The sequence below is a fragment of the Betta splendens genome, chromosome 13 (assembly GCF_900634795.4).
Source record: "Betta splendens chromosome 13, fBetSpl5.4, whole genome shotgun sequence".
NCBI classification, from domain to species: Eukaryota; Metazoa; Chordata; class Actinopteri; order Anabantiformes; family Osphronemidae; genus Betta; species Betta splendens.
The window spans coordinates 18,054,256-18,073,014 of NC_040893.2; the positions used below are offsets into that span (position 1 = coordinate 18,054,256).

At 49.5% G+C, this 18,759-nt stretch overlaps 2 protein-coding genes and 1 non-coding gene across 5 annotated transcripts; 1 reads left to right on the forward strand and 2 right to left on the reverse strand.

Annotated features, from left to right (window-relative positions):
- Positions 1–4,683: 4,683 nt before the first annotated feature.
- trnak-uuu (transfer RNA lysine (anticodon UUU)) lies at positions 4,684–4,756 on the reverse strand. The gene has a single exon. It is a non-coding gene; the product is annotated as a tRNA-Lys (tRNA).
- A 608-nt stretch (positions 4,757–5,364) lies between these two features.
- Positions 5,365–9,088, forward strand: nek3 (NIMA related kinase 3). 3 transcript variants are annotated; one of them, XM_029172382.3, is made up of 13 exons: positions 5,365–5,423; positions 5,923–6,016; positions 6,127–6,224; positions 6,311–6,394; positions 6,733–6,800; positions 6,913–6,999; positions 7,379–7,433; positions 7,525–7,725; positions 7,940–8,054; positions 8,203–8,352; positions 8,429–8,557; positions 8,642–8,759; positions 8,846–9,088. In XM_029172382.3, exons 2-13 carry the CDS (start codon positions 5,974–5,976, stop codon positions 8,910–8,912), a joined length of 1,215 nt encoding a protein of 404 aa, XP_029028215.1. In that variant the 5' UTR covers positions 5,365–5,423; positions 5,923–5,973; the 3' UTR covers positions 8,913–9,088. The 3 variants fall into 3 exon arrangements, with proteins under 3 accessions (XP_029028215.1, XP_029028214.1, XP_029028213.1); XM_029172381.3 differs by having other exon boundaries at positions 5,379–5,650; positions 8,438–8,557; XM_029172380.3 differs by having other exon boundaries at positions 5,380–5,650.
- A 5,739-nt stretch (positions 9,089–14,827) lies between these two features.
- lpar6a (lysophosphatidic acid receptor 6a) lies at positions 14,828–17,037 on the reverse strand. The gene has a single exon (XM_029172209.3). The coding sequence runs from the start codon at positions 16,496–16,498 to the stop codon at positions 15,434–15,436; it is 1,065 nt and encodes a 354-aa protein (XP_029028042.1). The 5' UTR covers positions 16,499–17,037; the 3' UTR covers positions 14,828–15,433.
- Between the last annotated feature and the right edge of the window lie 1,722 nt (positions 17,038–18,759).

Consider the following 18,759-nt stretch of genomic DNA (forward strand, 5'->3'; position numbering starts at 1 on the left):
TCCCGGCTTTAAGGTGTTCCTTCCTTCCCGGATTCCTCCAAGCCGTTTCCCATGACCCGCTGATCCCGGCGCTGATCCCGGCGCGTCGGCCTGTTACTGATGAGGCCGATCCTTCGGCCTCCGCTCCCGACGTCGTCGGATCCTCCTTTCCACAGCGAACACCAGCCGTACGTGCATCAGCTCCCGGCTCCCGCTTACTATTTTTAGTGGCGCCCCCCCCCCCCCCCCCCCCCCCCAGTTTTCTCTCCTTTGATTAACAAACAACACTTCAGAGATTTATCCAGCGTGCACAGCGTCGGCTCATTTCCAATGCAGCTCCTCTCCGTGCGTTTGCCCCTCGTTAGCGTGCACATTTTCTCACAATGCACCCCCCCCCCCCCCTCATCCGAGAACTCTCTACTCCTCAGCACTTGGTCTCTTTAATGTGTCTGAGCGGCTCGTCTACGTCCTGCACCCCCCCCCCCCCCCCCCTCGTTCTCTGATCTACTGTGTTGATTGATATCGCCAGCGATTGTTACAGTGTCGAGTGGATGCCTCATCAGCCGACGCTGACACATTGGGGTCGTGTCGGAGCATGCGCTGCTTTGTATCGGCGCTCGGAGCCCAAACTGTCGGTTTGCTGCCGATTGTGTGCAAACGGGGGGGAGATCACAACTGTTGCACGCGGCGCGAATGTAGATGTCGGTGGTTGTTGGTGTTAATTGTCATGCTGTGAGCGGCACGCTGTGATTGATCCGCTGCGTCGGGGCCCGGGCGGCACGTGTGCTGCTGAAATCATCCACCTGATGAGATGCCGCCAGAGAGGAGATGTGCGTTTGCATTCGTCTGATATTTCAGGAGCAACTTTCAAACCTGGAGGATTTAATACTGAATCATTTCCATCCGTTTCTCAGTTCCTTCACTTGAGGTTGCTGCAGCTGATCCCACCTGGCATGAAACGAAGGCAGGCCAGATTTTTACCATTTAAAAATGACCCTCGTCTTTTAAGTCTTCTTTCCTCCCGCCTCCTCTTCCTCCTCTTCCTCGCCTGGCAGCTCCATCCTCTCTCACACGTGTATGATGTCATCTCTGACTGTTCCCCTCCTCATTCAGCGGTATCACTATCTGGATGAGCTGGGCTCAGGGCAGCGCACACAAGTGAGCAGAGTTTGGACCGGGTTACTAATTTTCTCTTAACCTTTAAGAAAAAATGCCACAAGAGGAGGAACGTATGAGGAAAATGAAAAACAGAAGTGAATCAACGTGAATGCGTCTGAAGGGACAATAGACGCCGTCTAAATGTGCAGCATCTCGTTTTTAATAACGTTTGCGCCGGGATTATTAAGGAATAAAACACAGATAATAAAGCACCTTCAGAGAGTTCCGTCTTGGCAGACGCACAGATCTTTCACATCAATTAATTCTTTCTAATTATTTCTCCCCAGCAGAACGGCGCTTTAATTACTGCCCTAAGAGCAGGAGTTTGTGCTACAATCATTTCCATAAAGATATTGTATAATTGACTGAGAGCTGAAGAGCCTGTACACAGGAATGGTGGACGCCGCCTCCCCCATCAGCCCTCACACCATCACCACAGCTGGTATGTGCTTGTGGAGTAAAAGATGAACAGGACGGAATGGAAACACTTTGTTTCCCGCCGTGAACTGAGAGGACGAGCCAATTAGCTGTCCTCCTGCTTCCAGAGAGGCCACGTGTTCACGTGGACGGGGGGGAAGAGAGGGAATGCACGACGCGCTCGACAAACCGCGTTAATAGGAGGGATCAAAGTGGCGGCGACGGACACGCTGAGAGCGAGGCTCAGCGGCTCCGTGGTCGGCGGCGTTGGGCGAGTTTGGCACAAGACGACGCCTCTGCTCAGGTTGAGCGCGGGCGAAGCAGCGTTACGTGACTCCAGAGTGGGAGGCGGTGGGAGGCGGTGGGAGGCGTTCTCCACAGCGTCAGGGACGGAAAAACACATGTTGGACTAATGGCACGAACAATGGCTGTGTTCATTCCAGACCGAGGGAACGCTCACCCAGCCATTATTGAGTGTATCATGGGTTTCATATGGATCCTAAACGAGTAAATGAGGAGGACGGCTTGTATTTACTGCCCACTGCACCTTCTCCTCCATCAGTAATGAAATAAACCGTTGGGCCCTGAGCCTGAAACACTTCATCAATACCAGAAGTCAGTTTTGATGATGTGATCAATACCGAACTCCCAGACGACCTCTGCGCCCCCTCGCTCCTCTCCTCCGCCTCCTCTCATCATATCCACCGGGTTGTTTCCTCCGGAGAGAAGAGGATGGAGGAGACGCGTCCTCCCCCACACGTGTCTCTTCAGTGCAGTTAGCGTCAGTGAAAACCTGGAGGACGGAGGCCGGCGTTGCCTTTCAAGCTGCTCCCGCGGAAGTTCAGCCTCCGCCAGCAGGATTATTTCCAAACCTTGCTGAGACTTGGCTCCGGAAGACCAAAAGTACCGACTCGCAGAACATAAAACATACCTGTGGGCACGGGCTCAACTATATAAATAAATAAACACAATAAAAACGCGGTGATCCTCTCAAAGCTCGCGGAGATGGCACCGTTTGAATTCAACGAGCCGAGTCCCCGACTGCGTGTCTGAGGCTCTGTTTAAAGTGAAGGAAGCCCGGGTTTCGGCGTCGTCTCCTCTCGTGCGAGCGCGAGGCTGCACAGATGCGGAACACGACAGACAAGCAGCCGAGTGCAAACGTTCCAGGACCCGATGGAGGATTTAGAGCGACGCGCGGCGCATGCAGAGGAGCCCGCGCGAGCGCAATTCCCCGCGCTGCCGTGCGCGCACGTGCCGCGCGGCGAGGTAATTTTCAGTGTAATCAACTTCTGCCATCAAGCGCCGCCGCACAAAAGCCTCTCCGGAGAAATATGCCGATGCTTTTATCTTCCACCAGCTTTTCACTCTGCGCCGGCTTCACTGCTGCATTAAACACGTTTAAGCCCATGTTTCTATCATACTTTGAGGACATGTGGTGATGCAGGTGAGCCGAGCTCGTGCACCGGTCGTTCATCAGAGCAACCGCAGCATCACTTCAGGCATGAACCCTGCTATTAGCTAGTAGCGGCCCTTTATTATTGGCTAATGCAGCTTTAAAGCATTTCTCAGTTGAGAACGTGTTTGGAGCATTGTTTATAATATGTGTTTCCCTTTGTGCAGAATAAAGTCTTGTATTTAACTTGTAAGAAGTGTTTGTGTAAAGGTGCAAAGGTTCGAAGACAAGCATCTGGCAGGTTAGCTTCGACGTAGCCACCGCTAACCTGCTAAAAGGTAGGTGTGATCATCCCCAAAGCCTGTGAAGGATAAACAGCCCCCAAGACAATATGAAAGATGGGGTCAGCATGCGCTCCGAGGTCGGCCATGAAACCTCCAGTTCCTCAGTGACCTTCACCGGTTCTGATCAAAGCTCGGTTTCTTTGATGTCGGCTTTCAATAATCACACCGAACGGACACTTTGTTGGAGCGCATCCGTTCACGGGGTCTGAGGCTGCACCTCCGGTGTTTCCATCACATTAACGGCACGACGCTTCACCTTCATCATTTTCTGTTTTAATTATCCCTTTCTCACGGGGCACACATTTTATGATTTACCACTGCCTGGTTAATTTACTTTTTACAGTAAAATGCATCACCTGGGTGACATATTGATTGCAGCAGTATATCACAGAGCTACATTTTTTCATATTTAGCCACAGAGTATTTTAGCATTGTCTGTTTTTTAATGGGATTTTGAGTGTTTCACATTCTCAGATGGTGGATTTACAACCATGTCCATTTAGAGTCCATTGATGACTTTCAATAAAAAGTAGAAATTAAATTGGACGGTCGTCAAGATTTTTATGCGTCAGGGTGTAATTCAGTGATAACCTCATACATGAAAAATTAAGCAAAGGTATAAAATGGCAGATTTTACGAGATGCTTAACTTTACCCGTCTCCGTGACATTGTCTCAAACGAGCTGTGGATGAGTCGGCTTGGAGTATTTTCAAGTCTAAATTTCCAAATAATTAAATAAAACTAAATCTTATAAGACTCTGATGACTCAGCCGTGTGCATGTCAAGCAACCTTTCCACTAGAGGCCGGTGATTGATGTCAGTCAGCCGGAGTTTTCACTGCCCCACAGCTGCTCGGTGTCAGACATCTGTCACAAACAAGACGTGTCTGAGTGTGACTGATGTAATTCTGCATTTAAACGCCCTGTCAGCGCCAGCGACCCCTACAGCGAGTAGAAGCCTGATCTCCATCACTTCATGAATTAAAGACACCTTTGATTTTTCGTGACAGACCCACTATGCAGTTACTCGGGTGCTCTTGGTTGAGCTGTCGTGGCTTGTGGATCCGTGGACATCTGATTGGGTTCCTGCATCAATTCTTGCATTTGGTGACTCAGCAAAAGCTCTTGGGATTTCTGACCACCAGCTAAGCCAACACTTGGATGTGTTACCACCGTGGGCGACACAGGCCAGCAGGGCGGACAGATGTGGTGACACTGACCTCAGTCGGCAATTAAACATAATGTCGGAGCCATGACTTCATAGGTTTATTATTGTTCTGCTATAAACACTAGCTCTGCAACTCACTATTTCCTGTCATCCCAGAAGCTATTTTCTCTATAGCTTCAATTGACAGAAAGGAAACTCGGCAGTTTTCTTTAGTTTAAAACGTTTCGCCCGAACAGGGACTTGAACCCTGGACCCTCAGATTAAAAGTCTGATGCTCTACCGACTGAGCTATCCGGGCTCTGACGGTGTCACGTGTGTGTGTGTGTGGGGGGGGGGGGTGTTACACAATACTTCTGGCTTCTATTGTGTTTAACCAGTGTACGGGGAGGCTTATTCTCCTGCTACTACCTTTTATAAATATAAAGTTTAGTAGAAGGTGCTGCAGGTGCTGCGGTTTTTGTAACCCAATAATAGCGTAGTACTCTCATCTGAATGTTATGTCCCCGATTCATTAAAACACCTCCGAATAGATAAAACAAACTAATAAAAGGTTGTACGTGAACGTGTCGGTTTGCGTGCGTGGGAGGAAACCTGCACATAAATGTGAGTAGCAACCGTCTTGCTATTATTATTTCCACGTATCTCAATGTTAGTTCACTGTCATGATCTTTAACTTAAACGCAGACGTGGAAAAGTTGAGATGTGGAAAATATCAATAAAGAGAACTGAGCATGTTGAAAAATATTAATGACAAAATTATTCATTATTATTGTTATTACTATTACTATAAAGTGCATTAAGTCTATTAAAGCTAGTAATTGCAACGTTGCGGTAGAAAAAGCTTCATTTAGATTTAGGACTGTGATCTACCGCCATCTAGCGACAACGCCTGGAACTACAGGGGGCGTCACCTGACGTCATACGTCAACCAGGAAGTGGTGACCAAACAAACAACATGAGGACAGGTGGGTTAAGTAGTGCGAGTCAGAACACTCTAAGTGTATCATTGTGAACCCTGTATGCGTCCGCCCACAACCAGTGAGGTTTTACCGTTCGTGCTTCATGAAGACGCCCCATGGAGACATACTCGATGGTCAGAGTCATCGGCGAAGGCTCCTTCGGCCGAGCGGTGCTAGTGCGGTGTAAAAACAGTCAGGACCAGTATGTGGTCAAGGAAATCCAGCTGCCGAAGGTATGCGCTCAAAAAGATCGACTGCCCCCCCGCATTGAGGAAATAATAAAATGTTAAAATAAACATAGACATATATTGGATTTACGTTGCTACCTATAGAGAAACCCACAGTCTGGGAGCAATATTCGAAGCCAGACTCTCTGCTATAGCCTGGGGTCGCGTATGAAAATTGTAATGTGCTGATTTAAGCGTGCTTGCAAAGTAATGCGGAGGCTGTGTGTGTGTGCTGAATAATGAAGCATGCATTCGTGCTTGTGTTTGCATTTTCATAGAGTCGCTCCAAATTGGAGAATAGGAGGAGGGAAGTCGTTCTGTTGTCTAGAATGAAGCATCCCAATATTGTGGCTTTCAGGGAAGCGTTTGAAGGTACTCACCCACACACTCAGTTTAAAAGGTATTGTAACAGCGTGGGATGTTTGTGATACAGTTATTGTTGTTTGTGTTGGTGAGTAGGACATATGATTGTGTTTATACAGCTGATGACCTTCTGTGTATTGTTATGGAGTACTGCAATGGAGGAGACCTGCTGCAGAAGATCCAGCAGCAGAAAACGGCACAGTTCTGTGTTGACGATGTCGGTAAAACTCACACGTGATTTTTACTGTACGAGTCACTGTTTTGTTTGCTAATCTTTACATTTGTTTATTTTTTTTTCTACAGATTTTGAAGTGGTTTGCTCAAATGTGTGCAGGTGCAAAGCATATTCACGATAAACGCGTTTTACACAGAGATCTAAAGACCAAGGTACTTTATGGTTTTATCTGTTTACCTGCAACTCACCGCTAATAAAAAGCAAAATGCCAAAAATATATTAAAAAGCCATTATGAAGTCAAAAGGAAGAACAGAGTGTCTTTCTTTGTTCTCTGAATCAGAACAAGAAGTCAATAATTTATTTTATTGCCTGGTTTCAGGTTGATAGAATCTCAGTGCTGTGAAGTGAAATGAACAATGATGAAACTGCTGATCGAGATATGATCACAACATTATCTCCCACTTATGAATAATATCATTTTGCCATGGTCCACTGCTCTTATTCCTGCTTCGCATCAAGTTATCGCTTCTCTTTCGCTTTTTTACCCAGAACATTTTCCTGACAGATAATGGGACAATTAAGCTCGGGGACTTTGGCTCAGCTTGTATTCTGAACAGGTACAGATAGGAGAAAGGAGCAGTTTAGACGCTGCCATTTCCCACTCCATGCTTTTTGTTTCATTTCTTGCCATTTCATTTAACTCACCGCTTTCTTTGCTTTGTGTTGCAGTCCTAAGGCTTATGCTAATACTTATGTTGGAACTCCATATTATGTGGCACCAGAAATCTGGGACAACAAACCGTACAACAATAAGAGGTACACTTTCAAATGTGTTAATGCTGAATTTCATGTGGTGCAACATAAAAAGAAAACAAAATGTAAGCTTTCACATTAACAGCAGTGAGGCCTAACAACACCTCTCCGTCTTCCATCATTCTTGCTGTGCTTTTAGGTGTGCGCCTCCCAGATATTATATCATCATTGTGTTGACAGCCCAGTGGACACTCACACTAATACTTTTGATTAACTGTAGTCGCAACATCAGATGTGCAGCTGTCCTACATCAGTTTGCACAAGGAGATCAGTAACGGATGTCATCATTGTTCTCTGCTTAGAGGTGTTTGTGTAACGTGATGCTCGGCTCAACCCATTATTTATTTCCTTTAACCGTCTCCTCTCTTTATGTGATCTGCAGCGATGTGTGGTCTCTGGGCTGTGTTCTGTACGAGCTCTGCACACTGCGACACCCGGTACGCACCCATTCATGTGCCATGGGCTCAGCTATGCCTGAAGTGTCTTCAGCTGAGCTTGATTATCTGCTGTGTGCTTTGTGTGGCTCAGTTCCAGGCATCCAGCTGGAAGAGCTTGATTCTGAAGGTGTGTCGGGGTGCGTACCCTGCCCTCCCCAGCCACCTGCCCTACGAGCTGCATTATTTGGTCAAGCAGATGTTCAAGACAAACCCCAAAGACCGGCCCTCCCTGCACACCATCCTAACATCTCACCGGGTCTCCAGACTCCTGCGCTCACATCTGCCTTCTCAGGTAAAAACACTTGGTGACGGTCACTTAAGCAGCGGCGTTGGAGCCACTTTATGGCTGTCCATCCATCTTAACAGCATAAAGTCAGTTACACAATTTCCCCAGCTGCAGTGACTTTATGTGGAATCTGACCTTTGACCAGCCGATGTTGGTTCAGATGTTCCATGGAGTTTGTCTTATGAGTTTGATTTACTGCACCGCCTTGAATCTTTTAAAGGTGATGGAGGAGGAGGAGCAGGGGAGACGCACAGGTCACTGGAGCAGAGACGAGGGGAGGAGGGTGGCCAGTCTTCTGGGAAACATGAGTTTGATAAAAACATCAACATGCGAAGGTAAAGTCCATGTCAAGCATAACAGAAATCATAGAAAAGGACTGTGACAACTGCATCACAAAGTCGCCTATAAAGCCTCAGCAAATAGAAAAACCAACCATTTCTTGTCTGGTAATTTAAACTAAAATTAACTAACTAAAATCCCCAGGAACTGAGGGCCACTTTCAGAACCTGCCCAGGGAGCCTGTTCATAGAAAGCAGTGGGCAGCCGAGCTGTCAGACAGTGTCCTGCAGGTGTTGGGCAACGCCAGCCTCCTCTCATCCGACAGCCAGGTGCTCCCAGGGTCCGCTCACGGAGGTACGAGACCCGTGGGAACGTTTTAGGCTCTGAGAATGAAATGCAGCATCAAAGTGTTGTGAACCTGTTTTACCAGGTGTGTCAGAGGAGCCAGAGTTCAGCAGGCAGAGGAGACGATGGGAGAGGGGCCCTCCTGAGAGGCTTCTGGGTTTGCTGGAACAGGCGCCTGTGAGCAGAGCCTTCAGCACCTTTATAATAAACAGAGGTCTGAGGAACCCGCTTCGTTGCCGTTGTTTATTCAACCTCCAACCAAAGTCACGCAAACCTTAGATCCCGCTTCCATTTCCAGGTGGCGACCCCCTGCTGGGACCCCTCTCCCCGCCACGGGGAGACGACACTGACGGGCCTGAGCCGGCGGCGGCTGTGGACGAGGAGCGGCTGCAGCCTCGCTCCGACGACGAGGACACGTATGTGACAGACATATACAGTCTGACAGCACATACACAACATAAGCCTCTGTTCTATACTGAAACCACATGCGCTCTCCTCTCAGGGACTTTGAAGAAGAATCTCCGTGCGACTGGATGGATGAAGTGGAGAAAATGCTGTGTGAACACTAAAGCCTCCGCCTCCACGACAGCGGGACTTATTAATGTGTACTGGTGTAAAACACTAAACGTGGCCAAAATGTGCTGATCAGCGGGACCACTTCATAAATCACACTAAGCCTCTTTTGTTGTACTTTTCAAGCTCAGCGCTGTTTTGTCCGTTTTAACCGATAAAGGTTTTATGTAAAGGCTGCGTCTCTTATTTAATCTAAACATCTGCTGTTCAAGTTACCGCTGATAACATTCCAAGCTGATTGAGGCTGTCTGGAAGCTCCTGTTTGCCTTGTGGGGGGGGGCAGGAAATATTAGACGCACAGCAGCTGGGTCTCGGTGGGGTCACAAGACGTTCAGCCTGCCCCCACCCTTTGATGTCCACTTCCTGTGCATTATCAAACGCAGACTAAACACGCTCAGTAGCCGTCATCCCTTTGTTGGGCGCCTGCTGGAACATCTTCCCTTTTTGGTTGATATTGTGCATTAACGGTCACTGCCTGGTGACGGTGGTTGCCGCTTGCTGCCCGTGGTTCAGTGTGTGCACACTGTGTGGTTAACTAACAACATTTCAAGTGAAGCCACTGAATTGCCTTTAGATGTGAATGTGGGTGTGAATCTCTGCCCTGTGAGAAATGGCCGACTCCTTTAACGTGCCCCACCTTTTCCCCCGATAGCAGATCATCAGCACCGGCTTCCTCAGCAGACTTGGCCCGACGTCCAGGGTGGATGGATGGATGGATGGATGGATGGATGGATGGATGTGACCGCAGCAGTGCAGACACACGGAGGACAGCGAATGTTGATTATGTGCCACTAGATGGAGTTGGAATCACTGGTTCTGGTTGAGCTAAAGCATTTAGTGAATTTCAGTAATGACCGGTCTGCTTCTGTGCTTACACGTGAATTGTAGAGATCGGTGCCAGCTCCCTGAGGACCATGAATACATTCACAATTAGCGAACAGGTCGAGCCTGTCTCGAATGCCTAATTAAAAGCTTCACAGGGGCAGACGATCGCCCAACCACGTGAGACGCAGCCGGAGCCGCGCCCGTCACTGTTTGGCCACAACACAGACCCTTGAGTCAACAGAGTCCTGATGGTGGTGATTCACCAGCAGCCACACCAGGGAGGGATTATCCTGCTGCCAAAGCTCCTCCAGTGACTGGAAGCTCCCTTTAGCGCTTCACGCCAAATGTCTGCACACGATGGGTTTTACTGAGGAAGTTGGTGGCTGCTGCTCATCACTTATCTTGAGGCCGCACCGAATCCCCCTCCAGGGCACAGACGGCCGCCCCCCTGCTTTATAAGCCATCTGCATCTGTAGCACAGCTCATTATCTTTACTGTATCATGTATGAAGCCTGGGATGAAGTGGTCGGAGTCCAAACTGCAGACGAGCAGATGAGCAGGAGCTTCCTCCTGCAGGAAGGATGTGAGTTACGAGCCAAAGGCTGTAAATGGCTTGAAACATTGAAGGAGCGAGTGCGTGTGGGCAGCGTCGCGCCGCCGGTTGTGAGGTGAAAGTGGAAGCGCAGCCTTTGGTCTGAATCATCAGCTCGAGTTTAGGTTGAGCAGCGCGAGGAGGAAGCGGCGCCTCCTCCCTCTCGCAGGGCACGGTACCTGTGCTAGAACACGGTGTGTGTTTGTTGAGGCATGAGCGAAACCGCAGCGCGTCTGCGTTTGTGCTTCTCGTGCAGGACAACAAATCACAGGAACTGAGACGCGCTGAGCGCTTCCTCCCTTCGCTTAGTTATTAGTAGGCTTGAAAACACGCCGCATCTGCTAGTTAGGTCTGTGTTGATGTTGTTTCTCGTAAACTAAGCGGTAACTGAGGCGCACAAAGCCTTTTAACCTGTCTTTCCAGCGACGAACCTGATGAATGATTGACAGCTTCTCCTTTGCGCCGCTGGTCACGGCTTGTCCGAGTCCCCGGCTTCACACAGGAAGCGCCCTGCAGATGCACGGCGACCCCGTGACCTCTGCCGCGCCGCCGGCGCTTACGATGCATTTTGTGCAGAAGGTCCTTCGTGTCCATATTTGCTTCTGTTTTCAGTTTCTGCGCGGTTTCAGGTTCGTTTACAGTCTCAGTGGTCGTCACGGCACTCGATGGGGGGAATAATGAAACCTGCAGCCGTGACTCACCCAGTAAGAAGGGCTATATTCTTCGCAGGGAGCAGCTCTTCCTGCTCCACTCAGAGGCTCTGCAGCTATAAATATGTGAAATGTCATTGTTATGATTATTACACGCCCTCTGCAGCGACCCTCATTGTCTGCTGTCACTGTTTTGTTTCACTGTCTGAAACAATGGGGACTGACGTAGCCCAGGAACACCACAATTCATCAGCCACTGGCAGTAAAAAGGTCAGGAGTTGTTAAATTTGGACTGGGAGTTATGTGAAGTGGGACAGAAGTGGTTCTGTGCAGATTCAGGTGTTTTGCTGCTCAGGGTCGTCTCATTGCGGGTCCGGCCCGCTCGATGAAAAGCATGAAAACTAGCTGAAGTGACACCAGGCAAACTCACAAACACGGTTTTTACGCTTTAATGAAACAGGTCGAAGGCACAATCTTAATAACAGGCCACCGGTAATTGTGTTGTGTACGATTAGATGTAGGATGTAATTATGCAGCAGAACACGTGCTGTGACATTAATGAGGTGGAAGCAACATAAAGCTTCATTATTTCACACAACGGCTCTGACACAGATTCAGCCGAGCTTGAAAAGAAGCTACTAAAGCAAAGAATGAAATCATTCAGTCGTGCGATGCCCCATAGAATGGTTCATATTTACGCTGTGAATCTTACTGGTACCTGTGGTTTTCAACTTCGCTCGCTCAGGACTCAAACTGGTGTTTTCTTGTGGGTGAAGGAGCCTCAGAGGGGAGGGAAGCACGGTGTGGTCTGAGAGGCTCCGTGGAAATTCCTCACGGGGAACGCGTTGACCTGGAGGCCGACCCCAGTGCCCCGGTGCATTATGGGAGGCTGCTGGGCGTCTGTTTGCATCCAGCAGGTCTGTGCCGTCGCTAATCCTGCTGCGAGCGAAGGGGAACCGGTTTCAGCTCCGGATTCAGACTGTGGTGCGAGATACGGGTTAAACGCGTGGAGGTGTTAGCTCGGGGTTCAGATGGTTTCTGTAACGGGAGCTCCAGCAGCTCACTGTGTTAAAGATGTAGCAACTTTTTACTAGGTGTGACTATGCGTCTCTGCACAGCGGCTCAAAGCCTCATGAAACTCGTGAGGGAGAACTAAACGAGTCATTTTCATTTTTTGCCACAGGAAACCACAGAGTAAGATTACAGTACAGTACGTGTGGCGACCCACCGACCTTTTATTTTTATCAGTCGCACCGTCTTCAGTGAAAGCTGTAGCTAGTTGAGTCTGAGTCAACGTTTCAGGTGCTCCCAGAGAAAGATGAGCAAACTGGCCCCTTCATTAAATAAATACACCTGTAAATCAGCTTTTCAATGCTTCTATTTACACTAATATCCATGTGCTTTAACAGTTGCCTGGATGTAAATCTGTTATTCCCAAAACATGACTGTACATGACTGTGTGTGTGTGTGTGTGTGTGTGTGTGTGTGTGTGTGTGTGTGTGTGTGTGTGTGTGTGTGTGCCAGACTGGATTCGTAGAATCCCACACTTCCCACAAGCTGCATTTCATGCTGGGACTTGTGTTGTGTGAACTTGTTCAGTTCAACACAATGCTGCACATGCACTTCTGAGTAATTCAAAGATCAGGTCGACACACACACACACACACAAACACGCGAAGGTAACGAGCTGAACTCCCCCTCGGTCTGATATCGATCAGCGTCTTGACTTTTACTAGTTTGAGCCGCAGGAGACGCCGCGCGCATTTCATGTGTGGAATCAGTGCAGGAAGTTCCAGGCTGGAAAACTAGTGTCACACAATAATCAGGTGTGAACAGTCTCTGAATTATTGCCTCGAGGCAAAGAGTCATGTTGATGCTGAAGAACAACAACACGAGCACTGCGCTCGCACGCTTTGTGGAACGTGACTGCAGTTCCAGTTTGATCTACACCCACCGCGCCTGAAGACGCCGCTCACACTTTCTCTTTTCATTCCGTTGAAGCTCAACTGGTGGAATTCGTCCTGCTCGCCTGCGCTGAAGAGGCCTGTTTGCGTCAGCGAGGCCTGCGTGTGCATTTAGCTGCCTCCTTCCAGACCTCTTCCTCGGCTGCTTATTAGTGCGGCGCTGCACCCGATTTGTCATGAGTAAAACTGTTGTTCAAAAAAAAAAGCTAGGTCCGTTTCTGACTAACCACATCCTGAGAAACGCTTCCCTTTTCTTATTGCCCTGTGCTTCCGACTCAGGAAAGACGTCTCGCAAGTGAGAGCTCTGCCCTCATCCCCAGCGCAACGCGCTTTTTATAGATCTGTAATGAGACTTTACTGGAAAACCTGCTGTAATTGCAGGACTTCAGTGTAGATACACATTAGCTGGGACCACAACGACGGCCATTACCTCCTGCATTATTGATGTGAGCCACGCAGGAGGCGCGGCTGGTGATTCTCCACAACCTGCAGCTGGATCCGTTTATTGGGACCAGCTTCTCACTTGTGTGATCCAGTCAATCTGACCTCAATGAATGAGGACCTCAACCTTATGAACCAAGGCCCTCGCGGATGCTCCACTCAGCAGAAGCTAAAGCTGGATCCACACTGAACGCGTATTACAGGCTTATTTACATCATCGCTTACACAATTTCCCATGTCTTCAATGCATCTGGCAACGCACAAGGAGCGCTGCAATGTGAGTTACCAGAGTAACGCAGAGCACCTGTAGCTTCTCACCCGGCACCCTGCTGGGCCGAGGAGGTCACCGATTAGATAAGTGTGTGTGTGTGTGTGTGTGTGTGTGTGTGTGTGTGTGTGTGTGTGTGTGTGTGTGTGTGTGTGTGTGTGTGTGTGTGTGTGTGTGTGTGTGTGTGTGTGTGCAGCACAGCTGGCCCGGATCCCGACGCGCTGAGCTCACACCACATTTGTGTCATTCAGAAACATGTTCGCTGTGAAAAAGGAACGAGGAATCCCACCAACTTTGTTTGCCGGAGATCCTGGATCATTTTTCTGTTTTTCACACTTCACACTTGCTGCGCGTTACAGTGATGTGGGACAATCAGTGTTTTGTGTAGATAAATAATTGTTATTTAACAGCTGGCTGCGTCTCTACTCTGACCTTTGTCCGAGATAACAATGAGGACGATCACATGACGCTCAGATAACGTCTGCGTTTCAATAAACAACCTGCGAAGAATGCTGGACTCATTCCTTTTACGCGTCGCTCGCTGCGATAGCTCACTCAGATGTCTGATTAGTGCTGGCTCTGGTTTATGACCTGCAGATGACAGGAACTGCCCCGGTATCACTCTGGACATGTTTGTTTTCAAAGCCCCACATCCTTAACCCGGTCCTCGCCTCAGAGCTAAAGCGGACTGAGGTAAAGTTCTGCTGAGCGACCTTCAAGCTATGTCAATAGCGCTGCAGCACCATGTGCTTTGTGTTACGTCCTCGTTGAGGCCGTATCAGTTGTCCACGGGACAGTGGTGTTTTTCTAGCAAACGACCAACAGGACGCTCTCATCCGGCTTTTTCAAGTGAAACTGGACTTTGATGTAGTTTTTAGGTATTTGTGATCTAAGGTTCTGCTGCAGAGAGCGAGACCTTGTGGGGGAGCAACACAAAACCGTGTGACGATGATGAAGCGGAACACACCTCGCTGCCTCTCAGCGTCATTGTACCAGTGTGTCTGCATTTACATAGATGCTTGAAATGTAAATGGCCTTTGTTGTCGCTCGTCACCGGTCGTCACACGGGAAGCCGGCTCTCCCAGCAGGAGGTCACGCTCCTCTGTGTGCGTAACATAAGTAGATTTGCTAACACCCCTCTCTGATAAAAGCATTCAGAAGACAAGAGAGCTTTCCTTTAGTTTTAGACAGTAAATCGGTTTTATTCATTACTGTGTCTCGAGTGCAGTAAGTGGAATTCTGTGCCAGTGCAGTTGAAAATAATAAAGATAATACGAGCTATAACGAAATGCTGCCACAACAACAACCTGGTCATAGTTGACAATAAAAGCAAGTCCCTGTTCAACCTATAGCTTGAAATAACTTTGAGTTAATTTAATATATACTGCTGTTTTCTAAAGTTAGCACCACAACAGAAATGTACATCTTTACAGGCGCGTAGCATTTAGCATCCTAACGTTTGTGCTAACGGCTAGCACTATGTCGCCCTCCGCGTCGCTCAGTTGCTAAACACATGTACAGTGTATTCCACAGGACACAGACGTTAGTAAGTAGCATTGACAGATCCACAGATGAGAACAAAGGCTGGCGTAGCAGCAGCGCTCCAGAGCCAAGGCCCGCGGTGGCAGGTCCACACATTCGCCCTGAGAGGAAGACTGACGTCACATAACACTTCCGCGGCAAGTGCTCGAAGCACTCGTCATCCAGTGGAGGCTTGTTTGTCTGTTTCTATGGAGGGATTCATTCAACGGCTCTAACTGTGGAGCGTAACCCTCTGTCAGACTGAAGACTCGCTGTGGAAGACTTTCGCTTTGAAGTTCCTCAGGCTGAAGTGCAGGCTGGAGCCAGCTGTCTCTGACTGCAGCGCCTCGGAGACCATGACGTCATACTTGCTGTTGGTCTGGGACTTCCTCTTGATGGAGTTCTGGATGGTCTCCGAGGTGAAGTAGTAAACGATGGGATCGAAGCAGCAGTTCGACACGGCGATGCAGAGGGCTATCGGGAAGATGGTCCGCACCACGGACTCCGCGAAGCAGCCGGTCAACGTCTTGGTGCGGACGAGGGCGTAGAAAACCAAGTTGACGTTGTAGGGGATGAAGCAGAAGCAGAAAATGGAAAGGTGCACGATGATCATGCGCAGGATCTTCTTCTTGTTGAGCTTGCCCCCGCGGCTGACGACCTGGGGCCGGCGCAGGGTCTGCAGCACCATGACCGAGCAGCCCACGTTGAGCAGCAGCGGGATGAAGAAGCCCACGGTCTCTATGAAGATCACCACCTTGGACAGGTGGGACTTCCACTGCGTGGAGGAGAAGTTCTCGAAGCAGAAGGTGGCGTTGGTGGCGTTCTCGTGGGTGGTGGACTCCAGCAGGAAGCCCGTGGGGAGGCTGCCCGACAGCACCAGCACCCACACGGCGGCGCACACCATCTTGGCGTTGCGCTTGGTCCTCACGGCGCGGGAGCGGAACGGGTGCACGATGGCCAGGAAGCGGTCCACGCTGATGCACGTGAGGAAGAGCATGCTGCCGTACATGTTGGTGTGGAAGAGCGAGGCGGACACCTTGCAGAGCATGCTGCCGAAGGGCCAGTCGACGTTGATGAAGTAGAAGACGCGCAGCGGCAGCGTGAAGACGAAGAGCAGGTCGGACACCACCAGGTTCATCATGTACGTGGTGGTCTCGTTGCGGAGCTTCAGCGAGCAGGTGAAGATGTAGATGGCCACCACGTTGGTGATCAGCCCCACCACGAAGACGATGCTGAACACCGCGCTGTACAGCGGGTACTTGAACTCGTCGTGTTTGGCGCACGTGGAGTTGAGCGAGGCGTTGCCGGTGGTGCCGTACATTGTGTCCGATGGGAGTGGCGCCGCGTAGGTGTGGCTGTGTGAGCAGAGGCAGAGTCACCGTGAAGGCGGAGGAGAGCGAGGCGCTCGCTCATCGGTCATCCGAGGCCCTTTGTTGGAGAGGTCTGCGTGCGGTCTGCATGACCTCCTGCCCTGTGGTGTGGCTATTCCGGGGTCACCTCTTGTTGACGGACGGGGACCCAGGCTGCAGCGTCCTCCCCTCCCCCCTCGCACGCCGAGCGGTACTCACGGATGAATCACTCACACGAACCCGAGGAGTCCCCGACCGGCACGAGCTGCTGAGTCCGCAGACACCACGGTGACGTATCCTCGTCCTCGTGGCATAATCGCCCCGTCTTTGTTCAAATCCGGTCCCGGCTGAAGTTCTTGTAGCCAGAGGAAACCAAGTGTGAGTCAACGCACCTTTCACTGTTTGTCCCCGGGCCTCGCTGCTACTTCCCTGTCTGCCTCTCTCTCCGCAGACTGCTCAGCCCACATGGTGCTCACTCGGCCCCTGCTTCTCCTTTGTGCTGGTATCACGGGCCGATTCGAGGGAGAGCAGTCAGAAACTCCTCCCACTGCCTCCACTCCTCCAACTTCTTTGTCTGTCTTTGCAGTTAATGAATCAGCCTGAACAACGCTGCTCTGTGAGGGAACGTATCAGGACTTTAGAGCGAGTGGAAACACGGAGTCCTGTTTACAGAGGTCTGGTGATAATGGGCCTATTACTATTCCATTACATTCATACAAACATGTGCTTTAATAAAGCCAAGAATGAATGAAATGTGTGTACTGCAAAAATATTAAGAACAGATTAAAGCCTATGCATTATTTTTGTTATGAGCTTATACATACAGATAATCAGATACTGTACATTAAACTCTCAGGGGGATATTTTTTACTTCTACTTTCTCTGCTTATGTTTTGCTGTTTATGCAGATGCTGAGTTTTGCCTAAATTAAGAGGTTGATAGACTTGATTTAGTTAATCTGGTCTGTCACATTCGACTGTTCCTGCTTTAGCAGAGCTAAAGCTCCGTGGTTGAGTCTGAGGCGACTGGTGGGAGGTTCTGCAGCAGTGTGTGTGTGGGCAGCGGCTCCACTGGAGTGGACGGCATTTCATTCAGCGGGTGACATTGGGAACGGGGCGAAAACGCTCGCTGTGTTCGGTGGCTTTTCAGCCGCCCTTGTCCGTCCGTGCCCACAGCTTTCTCTCCTCAGCTCACTGTGAAACTCCCATTCAGGTTCTCGCCCAGTTCCAACTCCCCACTTGGCAATCGGTAGAAACACGGGGGCCTTTATGGTGATTGAAGCATCCTAGCAGGGAGGAATGTGAGACGTTTAGATACGCAGGTCCAGCAGACTAACTACAAAGTGCTGTGACTTCCTTTTTGTCCCTGTTGCGGTTCGAAAACGTCCATCTTGTGTTTGTTTGGTGGTTGTTACTGTGTCAGATGGAAAATAAACTGTATTAGCTGGCTGGGTTTCCCCTCAGATCAGATAAGTGCTTTTCAGCCAAATCCACTCTTCCCATTTGAATAAACTCTTGCGTCTGATCAGATTGCTGTGGTTTTTTGTCTGGAGCTCCGACGAGCCAGATTTGACTGTCGTGCTGTTTTTCTGCGCATGTGACAATAACGCGCCTCAACCTTCACAGAGTTGCCAACAATAGTCCGACAAATGAAGGAAAATCAAAGAGACAGTGGGAGTTCATGGGCAGCGCGCCTGCAAAATAAACAGCATCAAGGCTGCGGAGAAATGGTGGAGAAAGGATTAAAAAAAGCTCTGCTATTGTCCTTTACTGGCAAAATAGTTCCATCCAGCCCATAAAAACAAGCTCTTTACATGCGAGCATGTAGTCCATAAACAAAAACATGCGTCTGAAATCCCTGGGGTGTCAAATGTTTCACAATGCCAGGAAACTGTCTGGCACCCTCAAGGCCGAGGCTGAAAGCATTCAAATCGCGTGAAATGCCTGAGAGCGTTATTAGCTGACGTAGCGCCGTTGTGCAAGGAGCAGGAGCCAGAGGCGCGGCCAAACGAACGAAAGTGATCCAGTGATCCTGATCCTCCAGTCTAAAAGATGCTGAGCGCCTGATATGACACGCACTTATCACATAACTAAACAGTTTATGCAGAGCTCCATGCATCATTTGTGGAGCGTGCACGTTCCAGCACAGCTGTGGTCCAGAAGCCTGAAATGTGTCGGGGAGTCAGATATGCTTCTGTCATAACAAAACGGAAAAAAGGAGAATGATTTAGCGA

Bases quoted from the DNA above. Each gene is read 5' to 3' on its own strand.
- lpar6a (XM_029172209.3), bottom strand. From the start codon at position 16,498: ATGTACGGCACCACCGGCAACGCCTCGCTCAACTCCACGTGCGCCAAA.
- nek3 (XM_029172380.3), top strand. From the start codon at position 5,534: ATGGAGACATACTCGATGGTCAGAGTCATCGGCGAAGGCTCCTTCGGC. The intron at 6,801-6,912 runs GTACAGATAGGA...TTTGTGTTGCAG, and splicing joins TCAGCTTGTATTCTGAACAG to TCCTAAGGCTTATGCTAATA. The intron at 8,558-8,641 runs GTCTGAGGAACC...TTCCATTTCCAG, and splicing joins CACCTTTATAATAAACAGAG to GTGGCGACCCCCTGCTGGGA.